General features: G+C 43.2%; 1 protein-coding gene across 1 annotated transcript in view; it reads right to left on the bottom strand.

Moving 5' to 3' along the window:
* Positions 1-430: 430 nt before the first annotated feature.
* gnat1 (guanine nucleotide binding protein (G protein), alpha transducing activity polypeptide 1) overlaps positions 431-18,392 on the bottom strand; it is a 76,565-nt gene continuing 58,603 nt past the window's right edge. Inside the window, exons 5-9 of the mRNA XM_059649772.1 lie at positions 17,312-17,440; positions 13,922-14,051; positions 12,722-12,875; positions 5,564-5,774; positions 431-860 (exon numbers count right to left, since the gene is read on the bottom strand). Coding sequence (XP_059505755.1) covers positions 5,584-5,774; positions 12,722-12,875; positions 13,922-14,051; positions 17,312-17,440 — 604 coding nt within the window. The 3' untranslated portion in view covers positions 431-860; positions 5,564-5,583. The remainder of the gene's footprint in view (positions 861-5,563; positions 5,775-12,721; positions 12,876-13,921; positions 14,052-17,311; positions 17,441-18,392) is intronic.

Raw genomic sequence — 18,392 nt, 5'->3', positions numbered from 1 at the left:
AATGCTCTGCAGGACAGTAAAATTGACTACAGGCAGACTCTGGGGTATGAACAAGTTCTGTCCTGGAGTCCATTCACAACCTGATTTGTACACAAGTTGAAGCACAATACAGGACAGTACGGGAAGTTATAGCCCTCTATGGTATTGTGTTTGTAACTTGGACATTTATGAATTGGGGTCCCCCTGTACATTGATAACAAAGTTGGACCCTTTCTGTCTGTTCCCCCTCTGTAGTGGTTTAGTGTACTGCAGTATCAATTAAGTTATACATTTCAACATGGCCCCCCCTCCCCTCCATATTTCATTGTATATGTAGAATGGTGTCTTTTCTATACAAGTGCTCTTATAGGTTCTCACTGCTCACTACAGAATGAATTGAGCTGTAGCTATTGTATTGCATTCAAATGAATTTAATGCATCTCTATGAACATCAACTAAATTGAGTTGTTTATTTCAGAGAAGAGCACCCACTATAAATCCCTAGTTTACTAGTTTAATGCACAGGATAACAGTGCTACTGTGTACCTTTATACCCCATGCAAATCTGGAACTGATAGGCAATCCCAACATTTCTTCAATCTAATTATCGTGGATATTTATTTGACAAGCTGTATTGAGTCAATATTACTGTAGGAAAGAAACTTTGGTTAAAAAGTATAACTTTGCCTTCAGGAGGAAAATCAGCTGGGTTGATTGGATCATTACAGGTTACTTGAATTTTTAATGGAATTGCTTCTGTTCACATCTTAATCATAGCCAATGATCACAAACAGAATGGATACATCATCAGCAGACCTCTCTGGGTTCATTCATTGAAGGATAACATTTGTGGATAATTTTGTGAGAGTATTGTAGAACTCCTGGGATAAAAGACAGAAAAGAAAATAAAACAATAAATTAATAATGTATTCACTGCCATGAATGATGTAATCAGAGAAACTGTCTTGATGACTCAGGAATGAATGGATCACTGTTAGTCTAAGAGCAAAGCTAAACAATAACAGCCTGCATTTATGTAGTGTCCTCAACATTGTATTTAAGCGTAGGGCATTTTGCAGGAGTGACATCAAGATAAATTTGACTGATTGTTACATAAGTAGATATGGAACATAAGTCAATATTAAGATGCGATCAACAGCTTGACAAAGGCTGTTTCTATGGATTACAGGGTGATTGAGGCTTAGGGAGAGAACGATCAAAACTTTAGGGCACCATTGTTAGAGTGATGAAAATGGTGGCTGCATAAGAGGCCAGATTTGGAGAGTTACAGAGATCCTAGAGGGTTGTAGAATGAAGGAGATTACAGAGAATGGGAGGGTACAAGGTTGTGGAAGGATTTAAACGAAACAATATGAATTTTATCCTGAAGACAGATGATACTGGTCACGACTTCTTTCAACATCTGACCTTCATGAAGGCCCTTACAAGGATGAGAATTTTTAAAACTGAGATATTGACAGAAGGGGTGCCAATGTAGGTCAGCGAGCAGCAATAGATAGGATAAGGTACAAAAGTGGAGGAGGTTTATTGAAAACAATTGTTGCAGATTGATGACCAGAAGTACAGAGCATTGAGTCACCTTTTCAAACTCCTACTCCACAGAAGTTTCGGTATGCCAGTGCAGAGTCTTATACATAGTGGGCAGGAGGAACTGAAGGAAGAAATGACTTTCTCCAAAGATCTGGTTGAGAAAGCACACGCTCTGTGGAGAAGTCCCATTCAGATGAAGTCATTGCCACATTTATCACTGACTGAACTAATCAAATCAAAATGTTCTGAAGGCCTGGAAATACCACAGGACAATTTGTAACTATAATAAGACAGATTATATCATTGTGGGCCAGCACCGTCAGGACTTTCTGTGCAGTGAATGGGAATTGCTGATTTTAGATATTGGTGCCACAAAGCTCTCCTTGAAAACACACTAATGTTGATGAAAACTTGTTTTGTTCTATGCTGTGGTCTGAGAATGGGTGATGGAATAAGTGATTCAGTTTTCTTGAATCATGATCTTAGTATATCCTTACTGTCTTTATGATGCGTCAAAAGCCTGTTTTACTAATAATCGCAAACTGCCAAGGCAAATGAAGAAAATGTGAAGTCAGCGTTGAGCCAAGGCACAACCTGGGACTGGAAACAGAAAGTGGAGTATTGTAACAGGCTGAGGAGGTTAAACAGCAAACTGTAGAATCATATACACCTACTCTGTTTGTGCATCCACAAAGTATCTCAGACAGAGAGATCTTTGAAGACTGGAGAGAGTGGGGGTGTTGTGGGGAAGAGTGGAGATGACTAGATCCTTGTGCTACAGATGAATACTTTATGTTGGAATTGAAGGTGGGTATATCCTGAAGTGAGGGTGGCACAGTGGTTCGCATTGCTGCCTCACAGTGAAAGAGACCCAGGTTCAAATCCACCCTTGGGCAGCTGTCAGTGTGGAGTTTGCGCATTATCCCCATGTCTCTGTGGGTTTCCTCTGGGTGTTACAGTTTCTCTCCACAGTCCAAATTTATACAGGTTAGGTGGATTTGCCATGGGAAAAGTAGGGATATAGGGATAGGGTGGGTCTAGATGGGATCCTTTTGGAGCGTTGATGTGGACTCAATGAGCCAAATGGCCTGCTTCCACACTGTAGGGAATCTGTGAAAATATTTACCTTCAAGCGGTAAGACTGGAAGAATATAGTGAGCTGCTTGATAACCTAAAGCTGGAGATGTATACAGTGTAGAGACGTCCAATGAAGTTTGTAGAACAGAACAGCAGAAGGAGTATTTTAACACTCAGTTACTCATTGAGGATGACTTTAAATCACTTGAGTGTTGCCTGTTTTAGATGTAGAATGAGACGAGGTAGGTTCAAACCTAAGATGAGTAGAAACTACTTCTCTCAGAAAGTTGTGAATCTGTGGAACTCACTGCAGTGGAGGCAGGATCAATCAACAGATTCAAGAGAAAACTAGATGCGTTTCTGATGAAAAGTTGGGTAAAGGGCTATGGGCAACAGTCAGGAAAGTCGAGTTGAGACCAGGATGAGATCAGCCACGATCATGTCAAATGGAGGAGTGGACTCAAACAACTGATTTGCCTGCTCCCACTCCTAATTACTATGTTCCTACGTTTTGGGTACAGAAGGAGAAAAGGGTGTCACAACTTAATCAGATGTTCCGAGAAGTCATTGACTATTTGTCATATGACTGAGCAGGAATTAGGTGAAGCTGTTACAGACGAAGATGATGCAGGGCACTGTTGACAGCCAACTGAGAGTCAGCAAAGGGCACTTTGAATTACATTGGCCTTTCCTTCTGTGTGAAAATCCTGGCACCCTGTAACAGCATTGTAAATGTACGCACACCGCATGGGCTGCAGCTGCTCAAGAATGCAGCTGACTGTCACCTCCTCCAGGACAATTAGGAATGGACAGTAAATACTGGCTCAGGCAGTCACATTCACATCCCATGAAATAATAAAACAAACTGGTGGGTGATGAGGTAGGGACAGGGCTGGGTAGCAGGACAGTTCTCTGTTAGGTTGATAATTCAGAGATCCAGCTTAATGAGGAATTGACATCTCTTCCAATTCCATCATGGTGCCTAGGTAATTTAAATTCATAGTCAGAATCAAACAAGAAGGACTAATCACAGTGTCTGTAATGGTGACAGTGAAACTACAGTCTGGATCACTAAAGTATTTTAGGGAAGGAAATCTGTGATCCTTATCCAGGCTAGTCTAAATGACTCAATCTGCAATGATATGATTGACTTTTTATCTATTTTCTGAAATGGCAGAGAAAGCCAACCAATTAGACCAAATCAGTGGGGACTGGTCAGATCAGTTGGCTGGGTGGCTGGTTTGCAATACAGAATAACAACAACAGTGTGAAGCCCAACTTCAGTGGGCAATAAACACAAGGATTTCCAAAGACACCCACACTCCATCAATGAAAATCAAAATGAAGGACTATAGAAAGACAAACTCCATAAAAGTCTGGTGAGAAGCTGCTTTAAAAAGTGTGGAGGTCATCCGAGAGAGGGGTACTGGCTACAATAGGGGCATTGGAGAAGTAGTGACTTGGGGGCATGCCACATTGTGAACTATGGGCACTGATGGGGAATAAGTCTGTTCCAGTGAGGCGTGGAAGTAGGATTATATTTCCATTGTTTCCCTTGCAGTTTGTGCCCAAATCCTGGTTTACTGACCCCTCGCCAAGCTGCCCAATCTGTTGACTCAATCTCCACTCGCCACAGTATTTCCAATGGACATTGCAACTAGTGTGGGAAAGTGCTGGGAGCCTTACAGATGAAAACAGAAGAGTTAAATGGGGGAAGAAATTGGGCTTTATAGTTTATTTAAACCCGATTTCAAAAATATAAAAACTATTATTGCCCAAATGGAGAATTTGAAGGTACAGAGGGGTCCAGGTGGTTCAATGCACAAACGGCGAACATTAATGTGAAGGTGCAGCAATTAATTAAGAAAGATATTCGGGTGCTATTCTCTATCGAGAGGAGATGAATGTAAAGCAAGGAAGTTAAACTTCAGTTATATGGGGCAATGGTGAGGCCACATCTCAAATGCTGTGAACACTTGCAGTGCGATTATTTAGGGAAGCATGTAAAATGCATTAAACTCTGCTCAGAGGAGGTTACTCGTTTGATACCAATGGATTGTGTAATGAGGATAGTTTGGTCAGGCTGGGCTGCTTTCCACTGGAGTTTAAACAGCAAACAGTGACCTGAATGAACTGCATAAGATCCTGAAGGATCTCGGCAAATTGGGCATGGAAATGCTTCTTCTTGTGATGAGTCTAGAAATAGGAGATAAAAAACTAAAGAACTGAGGGTGCTGTGAATCAGGAACTAAAACAAAGTTACTGGAGAAGCTCAGCAGGCCTGGCAGCATCTGTGAAGAAAACATCAGAGTTAATGTTTCAGGTCCGGTGAGCCTTCCTCAGAACTGAAGCGTCACCAGAGCTGAAACATTTACTCTGATTTTTTCTTCACAGATGCTGCCAGGCCTGCTGAGTTTTTCCAGCAATTTCGTTTTGTTTTCTGGAAATGGGAGATACTGTTTTAAAATTAGGGGTCACCCTTTTAGGACAGAGATGAAGAGAATATTTTTTACGCAGAGGCTTGTGTGACTTTGGAACTCATTGCCTCAGGATGCAGCGATGGAAGGTCATTTGAATATTTTTAAGACAGAGGTAGATGAATTCGTCCGTGGGAGGGGACATCAAAAGCTATCGGGGTAAAGGGAAATATGGAATTCAAAACATTCACATCCAGCCATGGGACAGCAGGCTGGAGAGGCTGAATGGCCCACTTTTGCCTCTAAATTGAATGTTTGGTCATAGAGTGAGGTTGGGCCTGAGAATGTATTACTGTAGCCAGAAAAACAACTTGATTATAACAGTGAGAGAGCAATGTGTAACTTAATAAAGCAATAGCTCCTCAAGATGATGTAACAATTTCGAACTGTGCTTTTGTTCTGGGAGGTTCAAGCCTGCATTGTCATTGTTATTTCATTGCTTTGACCAGGGTTTGATATAACTTCAGCGAAAACTATACCTTGGGGAGCTGGAAGAGATTTAGAAGAGACCGCAGTCTTTCAAGTTCTCCTTGATGATGATGTCTGTCACTGCATCGAACACAAACTTGACGTTCTCTGTGTCAGTGGCACAGGTCATGTGCGAGTAAATCTCCTTCACATCTCTCCTCATGTTTAGTTCCAGGAATTGGGTTTTAATGTAAGCTCCAGCATCCTCCATTGAGTTATTTCCTGTAAATGGTGGATGTGGACACAACGTGATTGAACTTCCGAAATTATGATGGGACCATCACTCTCACCGTCTGAGATCGCTTGTCATCCAAATCTCCAGAAATTTCTACACTCTACAACACACGCAAAGAGTTTGATATTTGAAACACAATATGCTGTCTCCTTGTTTTATGAGATGGGTGTGTGTTTGTCAGTAAGGCTTTAGAGGGACTTCTGTCAACAGCAGAGTAAATGGCAGCACTCAGCAAGTGGTTTAGACCCACCCTGATCCTGTCTCACCCCTATCACCATCCTGTCTGGCTCCAATCTGGTTTTGCTCCCAGTCATAATCCACTATCTCTGTTGGTCTCAGAGAGAGTGCAATGCCGATTTACCAGGTCATATCCAAGGTTCAAACTTTAAAAATGCATTATAGAAATTAGGGTTTGTATTTCAAGGAATTTAAGGGTTTAGGAACTATTTGTTTGAAAGTTACACAACAGTAATGAAAACAAGTAAGATTGATGGATATAATTTATTTCTGCTGGACATTCCAGACATGGGGAAGAATCATAGAATCCCTATAGTGTGGAAGCAGGCCATTCAGCCCTTTTAGTCCACATCATCCCTCCAAAGAACATGCCACCCAGACCTAGCCAATCCCATTAACTCTGCCTTTACCATGGCTAATCCGTGTAGCCTGGGCAAAGTGGGACAATTTAGTTTGACCAATTGAACTAACCTACACATCTTTGTACTGCGGGAGGAAACCAGATTACTGGGAGGAAACCCACGCAGACACAGGGAAACTTCACACAGGCATGAATCTACGGCTGGAATCAAACCCAGGTCCCTGGTGCTGTGATGTAACGGTGTTAGCCACACAGCTACTGCGCCACCCGAGAGTCAAAATATTTGGTGCAGACGTTCCAGGAGAAAAATTAAGTAATGGGTGAGAGACGCTTTGAATTCTCTGCTGAAAATGACAACTGTCAGGTCAATTTGTTGATTTTGAAACTGAAAATGTCAGACTTTTCCAAATCAAAGCTGCTTAAGAGAAATAGCATGAGGTCACTGATCAGCCATGACTTCAGTGAATGGAGGTGAATGGCCTAGCCATGTTCCGTTCTTTCTCATGATCCCAATAAAAACCCTGATCTCACTCTGGGTCCAGATTTCAAAGCAGGAAATGCTGGCAGTCCTAGTTAACATGTGGCACTGTGGTTATGTGACTGGCATGGTTAAACCCAAGGTCTGCATTAATAATCTAGAGACTTCAATTCAACAACTGAGAAGTTTAAAATTCCATTAAACCAATATGGAATTAAAAGACAATAATAACCTGATTATCATTATAAACCCAGCTGGTTTACTTCTATCCCTGAGGGAAGGAAATATGCTGTCACACAAAAGTTCAGGTCTTGGACAGTGACAATAGGAACTGCAGATGCTGGAGAATCCAAGATAACAAAAACCCACAGCTACCTAGAATACACCTCCTCCCACCCACTCTCCTGCAAAAATTCCATCCCCTATTCCCAATTCCTCCACCACCGCCGCATCTGTTCCCACGATGAGGCATTCCACTCCCGCACATCCCAGATGTCCAAGTTCTTCAAGGCCGGCAACTTTCCCCCCACAGTGGTCGAGAACGCCCTTGACCGCGTCTCCCGCATTTCCCGCAACACATCCCTCACACCCCGCCCCCGCCACAACCGCCCAAAGAGGAACCCCCTCATTCTCACACGCAACCCCACCAACCTCTGGATACAACGCATCATCCTCGGACACTTCCGCCATCTACAATCCGACCCCACCACCCAAGACATTTTTCCATCCCCACCCCTGTCTGCTTTCCGGAGAGACCACTCTCTCCGTGACTCCCTTGTTCACTCCCCACTGCCCTCCAACCCCACCACACCCGGCAACTTCCCCTGCAACCGCAGGAAATGCTACACTTGCCCCCACACCTCCTCCCTCACCCCTATCCCAGGCCCCAAGATGACTTTCCACATTAAGCCGAGGTTCACCTGCACATCTGCCAATGTGGTATACTGCATCCACTGTACCCGGTGCGGCTTCCTCTACATTGGGAAAACCGAGCGGATGCTTGGGGACCGCTTTGCAGAACACCTCCGCTCAGTTCGCAATAAACAACTGCACCTCCCAGTCGCAAACCATTTCCACTCCCCCTCCCATTCTTTAGATGACATGTCCATCATAGGCCTCCTGCAGTGCCACAATGATGCCACCCGAAAGTTGCAGGAACAGCAACTCATATTCCGCTTGGGAACCCTGCAGCCCAATGGTATCAATGTGGACTTCACCAGCTTCAAAATCTCCCCTTCCCCCACCGCATCCCAAAACCAGCCCAGTTCGTCCCCTCCCCCCACTGTACCACACAACCAACCCAGCTCTTCCCCTCCACCCACTGCATCCCAAAACCAGCCCAGCCTGTCTCTGCCTCCCTAACCTGTTCTTCCTCTCACCCATCCCTTCCTCCCACCCCAAGCTGGACCTCCATCTCCTACCTACTGACCTCATCCCACCTCTTTGACCTGTCCGTCTTCCCTGGACTGACCTATCCCCTCCCTACCTCCCCACCTATACTCTCCTCTCCACCTATCTTCTTTTCTCTCCATCTTCGGTCCGCCTCCCCCCTCTCTCCCTATTTATTCCAGAACCCTCACCCCATCCCCCTCTCTTGGGAACTGTTGATGCTGGAGAATCCAAGATAACAAAGTGTGGAGCTGGATGAACACAGCAGGCCAAGCAGCATCTTAGGAGCACAAAAGCTGACGTTTTGGGCCTAGACCCTTAGAAATTCTCCTTATTCAGAAGATTAGAGGGTGAAGTATTTGAGGTGTTTCAGTTGATTAAAAAGGTGATAAGATGAAGAATGCTATGTTCTGAAGGGAGAATCCAAAACAAGGGTGTTTAATGTTAAAACAAGAGCTCAGCCGTTCCACGGGATCATTCAATGTTGCGTTTAACATTTAGTTCTTGTTGACAGAGTTACTTGTATTACACAGTCCCTTTAAATGAAAGGATGCGCACACTCAGTATTTTTGAGGAAACAAGGCCTGTGTGTCACCTACCATGCCACTGCATGGTGAATGATGTCTGAATACACCACATCAAACAAAGGACAACTGAAATCAGGCACTGTCTCCTCAAACACTGTTGAGATTACACTGATTGGAATGTCTAAAATTGATTCATGTTGTGCTCTGCTGAAAGGTTGTTGACTTGAAACAGTACATCTTGAAAGATTAACACCGGAAGAACTGTGGATACTGTAAATCAGGAACAAGACAGAAGTTGCCGGAAAAGTTCAGCAGGTCTGGCAGCATCAGTTTTGAGAAAAGGTCACTCGATCCAAAATGTTAACTCCGACTTCTTTACTCCACAGTTGCTGCCAGACCCACTGAGCTTTTCCAGCAACTTCTGTTTTTGTTTCATCTTGAAAGATGCTCACTGGCCTGCTGAGGTTTTCCATAATTTTCTGTTTTTAATAACAACAACCAATGTACTTTTCCATTTGTATTGGTAATGGAATGTTAATGAAGGAATTGGAATGAGAAGGTCGATGAAGTGACAATAAAAATCAACTGTGATCTGGAGGGGTTGAAAGGCAGACTCCTGTGTCTATGTTCCTCTCTGCTGCAGATTCCTGTTTTAGTGAATGGCTCAGCTGTTTCAACAAAACATGGTCTGCACATTCCTATCCGAGTCTCTCACACCATCCTGACTTAGAAATATATCGCATACTTTCATTGTCATCTGGGTCAAAATCCTGGAGCTCCCTTCCTATCAGTGCTGTGGATGTCATTACAGCTAAGAGCTATAGCCATTCAAGAAGATGCAAGGGATGGAGAGTGAACGCTGGCCTGGATAGTGATGCTCACAGAGTCAGAGAGACCTACGACAGAGAAAAAAGCCTGTCGGGCAATCACATCTGTGCAAGTCAGAAACAAGCACCTAAAGATTCTAATCCCATTTTCCAGCACTTGAATTTTCCAGGTCTTGTATGCTTTGGCATTACTGCATACATCTAAATAATTACTATTCTTAATATGAAACATCCCACAAATGAGTTGAATAAAGGCCAATAAGAGTGTGTGTGTGTGTGTGTGTGTGTGTGTGTGTGTGAGAGAGAGAAAGAGAAAGCTATGTGTCTCCATATGAAGTCAGCTCAAGCACACTACTGCATTTCATAAGTGACCTCAAACAATGCACATAATGTAACGTTAGTGTTGAATTTGGAATGCAAAATAATTATGGAGCAGAAATGGAGGGAAAATGAGGGAGATGGCTGTGAATTAATCAGGTTTCTTTGTAACTAATCTGGTTCTAAAAAGATTGAGAATTGCTGTTAAAAAATGATGAAGGACTGGCTGTACTGCTGAGTATTCACAGGGAGAGATAAACCTTGGCATCGCTGACCTGCTGCTGCCTTGTTTGCTCGGAAATTGGCAAGACTCAAACTGGGATGGGTGGGATGAGTGCTTTGTTCCGGCTGACAGAATGAGAGAGACAGCTGACTGTGAGCCAGTCACATGTTGAGAACATCACAATTATTTCCTGCCTAAATTTGGTTAGACAGCATTTGGTGTACTGTAAACTGTTCTGGTTTTCCACACTTGTAAAAAGGGTACAGCATAGCTGGAGAAGATGCAAAAAAAATTCACTGGAATGACAGCAGATCTGTAAAGAGGTTGTGGCTCTTTTCTCTGGAAAAGGGAAGTGTGAGGGGGTGATCTAATAGAAGTCTACAAAGTTCAGAGGGAATTTAACAGGGGAATTTTAGACAAGATGTTTCCACTTCTATTGAGACCAGAACTAAGGGTCATAAAAGTAAGATTATTGTAAATTAATCCAAGGAGGATTTCAGGATAAACCAAGAGTGGTGAGAATGTGGAACATGCAATAACATGGGGATTGGTCAGGCCAGGAGCATAGAGGCATTCAAGAGGAGGATATTCAGGCCCATGAGAAAGATGGCAACTGAAGGATTTGGTTGTAGACTTGCTTGCTGAGCTGGTGTGTTTGATTACAGATGTTTTGTCACCATGCTAGGTAACATCATCACTGTGCCTCCAGCGAAGTGTTGGTGTTCTGTCCCGTTTGTTATTTATATGCCTCAGCTTGCTCGGGTGGTTGGTATCACTTCCGGCTCTGTTTCTCCATTGTTTGTATATCGGGTCCAGTTCAGTGTGTTTGTTAAAACATTACATAGGTCAAACTGGAAGAAAACTGACAATAAGTATACACGAACACTGACTAGGCGCCAAGAGACATGACCAATTCTCACTGGTCTCACTATACATGGACAAAGAAGGACAGAAATACAACTAGGATAACACATCCATAACAGCACAAGCCAAACAGAGACATGCCGGGGAATTCCTGGAGGCTGGGCATCCCAAACAGAATTCCATCAACAAACACATTGAACTGGACCCAATTACAAACCACGGAGAGACAGAACCAAAAGTGATGCCAACCACCCCAGCAAACCATGGCATATAAATAACAAGTGGGACCGAACACCAACGCTTCACCAAAGGCACATTGACCATGTTACCTCGCAGGGTGATGAAACATCTGCGACCAGACCCACCGGCTCGGTGAGGAAGTCTGCAACCTCATCCACAACCTGAACTACAAATCCCCTCAGAAGGTTCGAACTCAAGGATTTGGTGATGGGATTAGACGGAAGAAGGTAGGACAAAGTTTGTGTGGAATAAACAATGGCATAGACCTACTGGCCCAAATGTCCCATCCTTGTGCGCTGGACTCACTGTAATTTTGAATGTCATGCATCTGGCTGATTATAATGCCATAACTTCCAAGCGTGAGTTTGGAATGGAGACATATGCAATCTGTGTATGAGAAGTGTGTATGAGAGAGGGGCTTGAAAGTGCTTGAGGGGGTCTTTTCAAGGTTGAGGTGTTTCATAGAATTATACAGTACAGAAGAGGTCCATCAGCCCAGTACGTCTGTACCACTAAAAATACACGAATCCAATTTTCCTGCACTAGGCCCATAGCCTTGAATGATATGATCATTCAAGTGCTCATTAAAGCACTTTTTAAATGTTGTGAGGTTTCCTGCCTCAACTACTATCCCAGGCAGTGTGCTCCAGACCCGCCACCCTCAAGTATGTACGTGGATGAGGGATCTGTAAGTGTGCATGTGGGGTTTGGATTTTGTGGGGGAAACTGGGCTTGTGACCAAATATTTTAGAAGTCCAGCCATTGTTATAATGTAGGGAAACAGAATAACCAGCTTCTCCACACACAACATGGAAATGTCCAGTCAGTCTATCTTGGTGATGTTGGTTGAAGGATGAATGTTGGGTCCAGACACCATGCAGGACTCCTTTGCTCATTCTCAAAATAGCTCCCATGGGATCTTGTATATCCATCCAGACGACCAGTGGGTGTCAGCCAGGATCTCACTCATCAGTCAGCACCTCCAACAGTGCTGAACCACCTCAATGTTGCTTTTGGATCAGCCTCAATTCTACGCTCAAAAATCTCTTACGTGAGTCTTCATCCCATGTGAAGCCTCAAAGGTGCTGCAGTGAACACATGTCTTTTATTTTGTAAATAGGATGACGCAGCTCTTTCAATCAAGTGTTCATTAAGTGTTGTGTCGTATGCAATTAAGCAACCAGCCCAATGGAGACAGGATTTTTCAGATATTTTTAATCAATATGAGCAGACATATTATAATGCACCTCTAGAGCAGGTGGGACATGCATACAGACTTCCTGGCCCAGAGGTAGGATCGCTACATTGCACTGTAAGAGCCCTGTACTTGGTTCTGTACATTTGTGAGGTGGAATGCATAAACCCAAAAATGATCTGTCTGAGTAGCTGCTAATTCTTTCTTCCCCATTTTGACTCACTTCATGGGATCCTGAGACATATGTGATAAAACACAGTTAAATGGGAACTGACCATCATAGTCTGGGAAGCAGATGCTCAGATGGGTCTTCTTGATTTTCTCCTGGAACACATCCTTCTTGTTGAGGAAGAGGACGATGGAAGTTGCGATGAAGTAGCGATGATTACAGATGCTGTTGAAGAGATGCAGACTCTCATGCATACGGTTCTGTAATTCAACCAGAGGGATTGATAAAGTATGAGAGGTAGTAATCTGGAGTAATTTTCAAACAAGAATTTGGTTATTGCAGGGATAAAAGCTTGAAGTATACATTCCTACAAAAGGAGGCAGCAGTCTAAAGCTTCCATTTTTAAGACTGAAATTGATAGATTTTTGTTAGATAGATTTTGTTTGATATACTATCAAAGGATGTGGATCATGTGTCACTAAGTGTGAGTGAGGTAGACATTGGCCATGATCGAAGTGAATGCTAGACCAGGTTTGAGAGGCTGAATGGCCTACTCTTGTTTCTTGTTGATACATATTCTTTCTGCTCCGTCTTTGAATTGATAAGTTCCAACATACCTATAAAGTTAATTTCCTGATTTGTTTTAAATGTATTAATATTTTCATCTTAAGTTTTTTGTCTTTTGGCTGACTAATGCTTATTGGGTCTGATAGGGTATTTCTTATATCTGTTGAGCTTATGGTATATATTTGGTGAATGATTACTGGTCATTAAATGGGGATGTTAACTTGAATAAAATGCAGAGAAAGATCACTGTAATTATTATGACGCTGACAGATTTATGGATGTGAGTTTGCTCGCTGAGCTGGAAGGTTAGTTTTCAGACGTTTCATCACCATTCGACACCATTGTTGATGTCAACAAACACATTGATTTGGAGCCAATCTACCCCCCTCTGAGAAAAAGAACCGGAAATGACATCACCAACACAAGAAATGACATCACCAACCCAAGGAAACCTAAACAGATAAATAGAAAGTGGGACATAACACCAGCGCTTTGTCGGAGGCTCACTGATGATGTTACCTCGAATGGTGACGAAATGTCTGAAAAGGAACCTTCCAGCTCAGCGAGCAAACTCACATCCAGAACCTCAACCTGAGCTACAAATCTTCTCAAAACTCGCTGACAGACTTGCTTTCATGGCAATTGCTGTGGTACTTAGCGTTGGAGGGGGTTTATTTGCCCCCACGGTTCAGTTGCTTTTAGGAGGCGATCTTGATGTTGAGGGTGTGAGTTCACTTACCACTTCATCATCCTCCACCAGCACCATATCATACGCACTGAGTGCAGCAATGAAGATGATACAGGTGACGCCTTCGAAGCAGTGGATCCATTTCTTGCGCTCAGAGCGTTGTCCACCGACATCAAACATTCTGCAGAGAGGGGCAAGGAGAAAATGACGGCTGACTGAGCCTCACACTTACAGCTGCACTTGAAAGGCATAAATCAATGAAGATTGTGTTTGGAACGTGACCCTTTCTAGGGAAAACTGTAACTTGCAATTCTATTTCTCCAGAAGAGAACAGTAAACTTTCAACAGTGCAAAAAATACAGGCAACAAATATTGTTGAAACTATAGGTTAAATATTACGAAAAATCTGCAGCACAGAAACAGTTAAGCTGCTCTATGCCAAACTTTATGGTTCACATATGCCTCCTCCCACTTTGTATTCCTACCAACATATCTTCAATTCCTATCTGAAGCCCTCATCTAGATTTCCCCTAAATGCATCTATTCTGCTTGCCTGAACTATTCTGTATGGCAGCAATGTTCACATTATAACCACTCTCCAAGTGAAGAATGCTAGATATTTTTGAAAAAGAGCTCAGATCTTTATTTTGCAAAGACGTGGTGATCTTATTCCTTTGGAATGCAACAGCTGTCACTCATCCACATTTAAACTCATTTGTCTTCTACCCTCCAAATATTCATCTTTGTGAAAATGAGCATGTATTTTGCTACAGTTCTTCATGCTGCTAATTATACCCCCCCACCCCCCCCCCCCCCACCATTTGGTGGTGCTATGTCAGGCAAAGCATTCTTCAGTGAACTAACTACCTGTGAGCACTGCATATTCCATAAAACTTTAACCTTTGACAAGGTTCCACATGGTAGACGAATTAGTAAAGTTAGATCACATGAGATTCAGGGTGAACTTGCCAATTGAATACAAAATTGGTTTGAAAACAGAAGTTGCTGAAAAAGCTCAACAGGTCTGGCAGCATCTGTGAAGAAAAAATCCAGTTCCGATGGCCCTTCTTCAGAGCTGTACCTGGATCCATCATTTCCTCTGCCAGTTTATTCCATACATAAACTACTCTCAGTGTAAAAAGATTGTCCTCTATGTCCTTTTTAAACCTGAAATGTTAACTCTGTTTTATTTCTTCACAGATACTGCCAGAACTGCTGAGCTTTACCAGCAACTTCTATTTTTGGTCCTGATTTACAGCATCTGCAGCTCTTTCAGTTTTTACCAAATTGGTTTGACAGTAGGAGACAGAGGGTGGTGTTGGAGGGTTGCTTTTTGGACTGGAGGCCTGTGACCAGTAGTGTTCCACATGGATTAGTCCTGGGTCTCTTTTGTTTGTTATGTATATAAATGATTTGGAAGTGAATATAGGAGGAATGGGTTAGAAATTTTGCAGAGTGACACCAAATTTAGGGCGTTGTGGAGAGTGAAGAAGGTTATCTAACTTTACATAGTGATCTTGATCAATTGGCTCAATGGGGCAGAAAAGTGGCAGATAGAGTTTAGTTTGGATAAATGTAGGTAGCGCATTTTGGTAAAATAAACAAGGGCAGAACTTATAAAATTAATGATAGGGCCCTGGCTAATGTTGTAGAACAGAGAGACCCATGGGATCAGGTATATAATTTTTTGAAATTTGTATCACAGGTAGACAAGATGGTGAAGAAGGCGTTTGGCACACTTGCCTTCATTGCTCAGTCCTTTCAGTGCAAAGAATTTGGAGGCTGTGTTGAGATTGTATAGGATGTTGGTGAGCCCTCTTCTGGAGTATTGTGTGCAGTTCTGGTTGCCCTGTTATGGGGAAGATATTATTAAATTGGCCAGGACTCCGAAAAGATTTATCAGGATGTTGCTGGAAATGGAGGGCTTGAGTTTTAAAACTGGACTATATAGGCTAGGGCCTTTTTCCCTGGAACGTAGGAGGCCGAGGGTGTGTATCAGTGATAATGGGAACTGCAGATGCTGGAGAATCCGAGATAACAAGGTATGGAGCTGGATGACCACAGCGGGCCAAGCAGCATCTTAGGGGTGACCTTTTTGAAGTTTATAAAATCATGACGGATATAGATAAAGTGAACAGCAAGGGTCCTTTCCCTAGGGTGGGGGAGTTCAAAACTAGGGGCCTTTTTTTAGGCAAGAGGAGAAAGATTTAAAAAGGGCATGGGCGGGGGGGGGGGCGGCAATGTTTTTATGCAGAAGGTGGTTTGTGCGTGGAATCAACTGCCAGAGGAAATGGTGGATGCAGGAACAGTTACAACATTTAAAAGGCATTTGGATAAATATATGAAAAGTTTGGAAGAATATGGGCCAAACACAGACAAGTAGGATGATTTTAGTTTGGGAGTATGGTCAGTGTGCAGTAGTTGGACTGAAGGGTCTGTTTCCATGCTGTATAATTCTATGACTCTAAAAGCATTGGTTAAATTTAAGTGTACAAGCTGTACTGCCAGAGATGCACTGCCCTTTAGGAATTGAACAATTTCTAAATTTAGTGAATGCCCTTGTTAGTTGTTATGGTTTCACACTCAGAGAGAAGCGAAGATATCAGTTCTTAAGCATTTGGGACAGGAATCTAATGGCTTGGACCTGGCGTTAATAGCAACAAAGTACTGTGAATGCTGGACATCTGAAAGAGAAACAGAAAATGCTGGAGAAACTCAGCAGGCCTGGCTGCATCTGTGGAGAAATAGAGTTAATATCTTGATTTCATTAGACATAAGGCATAGAAGCAGAAATTAGGCCATTCAGCCCATTGAGTCTGCTCTGCCGTTCAATCAAATTTCTCATCCCCATTCTCCCACTTTTTCCCCGTAACCCTTGAGCCCCTTGACAATCAAGCACGGCACAACACTGAGGGCCGAAGGGCCTGGACTGTGCTGTAATGTTCTATGTTCTAAGAACCTATCTATCTCCATCTTAAATATATTCAATGACCTGGCCTCCACAGCCTTATATGGCAGTGGATTCCACAGATTTACCACTCCTTGGCTGAAGAAGGGGGATTGAGGGAGTGAGGGTGATGGGTGGAGAGGTGGGGATAGAGGGAGAGAGAAAGAGACAGACAGATGGATAGAAGGGGATAGAGGGAAATGACCCTTCCTCAGAAATGAAAGGTGCTAGAAAAACATGGGTTTATTCTGTAGAGAAGGAGTAGGAAGAAGTGGAACAGGCCCAGAGAAAAAGCCAAAGAAAGATGTAATGGTTGTAGAGGAGCAATGTAGATGAAGAGTAGGTGTTAATGGCAGCAAAGCTGTACAAACAAGCTGCACTAGTTTCATTGTCCAATACGTGGAGACGGTTGACAGACAGTAGCTGTTGATGGATTAACTTGCTGCTTAGGTCTGGTGCACAGATTATGAAACATTAAGCGACTTAATCAGTACCTGAAGTTGAGATCTTTAAATCCGAATTGAGTCTCAATGATACCAGTGGTTTTTACTCTTGAGCGCAGGACATCCTGCTCAGTGGGGAGGTATCCAGGCTGGACAATCCGATCCAGGTCATTGAGATAGCTGAGGCAGTCACACCAAATCAGAGTCAGCAACCAGAACTTCACATTAATCATCAGCAGTTATTCAGAGAAGATAGGGTAAGGGACGCAAAGGCAGATGGAACGAGAAATCAAAATGGACGCCAGGACAAGGGGGTCTATTTGTTCCATTTGCTCTTTAATGGTGTTGGTCAGAAGCCCATCTTTTTAAAGTAAAAATCAGAAATGTCTCAGTCTCACTTCAGTGTTTGATTGGCTCAGCACTTGGGCTCCCATGACAGACCCTGTGGATTTCAAAACTGTGCGCCTAAGCCAGGCTAACACCTCACCTAAGTACTGAATACTAACCCTTCCTCTCAGTGCTGATTGCTGAATACTAACTCTTCCTCTCAGTGCTGAGTGCTGAGTACTAACCCTTCCTCTCAGTGCTAATTGCTGAATACTAACCCTTCCTCTCAGTGCTAATTGCTGAGTACTAACCCTTCCTCTCAGTGCTGAATACTAACAATTTGTTTCAGTGCTGAGTACTAACCCTTCCTCTCAGTGCTGAGTACTGTGTTCTAACCCTTCCTCTCACTGCTGAATACTAACCCTTCCTCTCAGTGCTGAGTACTGTGTTCTAACCCTTCCTCTCACTGCTGAATACTAACCCTTCCTCTCAGTGCTGAGTGCTGAGGGCTAACCCTTCCTCTCACTGTTGAATACTAACCCTTCCTCTCAGTGCTGAGTACTGTGTTCTAACCCTTCCTCTCAGTGCTGAGTACTGACCCTTCCTCTCAGTGCTGAGTACTAACCCTTCCTCTCAGTGCTGAGTATTGATCCTTCCTCTCAGTGGTGAGTATTGATCCTTTGTCTCCGTGGTGAGTACTAATCCTTCCTCTCTGTGCTGAGTACTAACCCTTTCTCCAGTGAGGACTGTCTATTTGACCAATTGACCAGGAGCAGTCTGTTTGCTCGATTGAAGATTGATGATC

This window comes from Stegostoma tigrinum, chromosome 11 (assembly GCF_030684315.1).
Source record: "Stegostoma tigrinum isolate sSteTig4 chromosome 11, sSteTig4.hap1, whole genome shotgun sequence".
In the NCBI taxonomy this organism is placed as follows: domain Eukaryota; kingdom Metazoa; phylum Chordata; class Chondrichthyes; order Orectolobiformes; family Stegostomatidae; genus Stegostoma; species Stegostoma tigrinum.
This window is presented reverse-complemented; position numbering and strand designations above follow the sequence as displayed.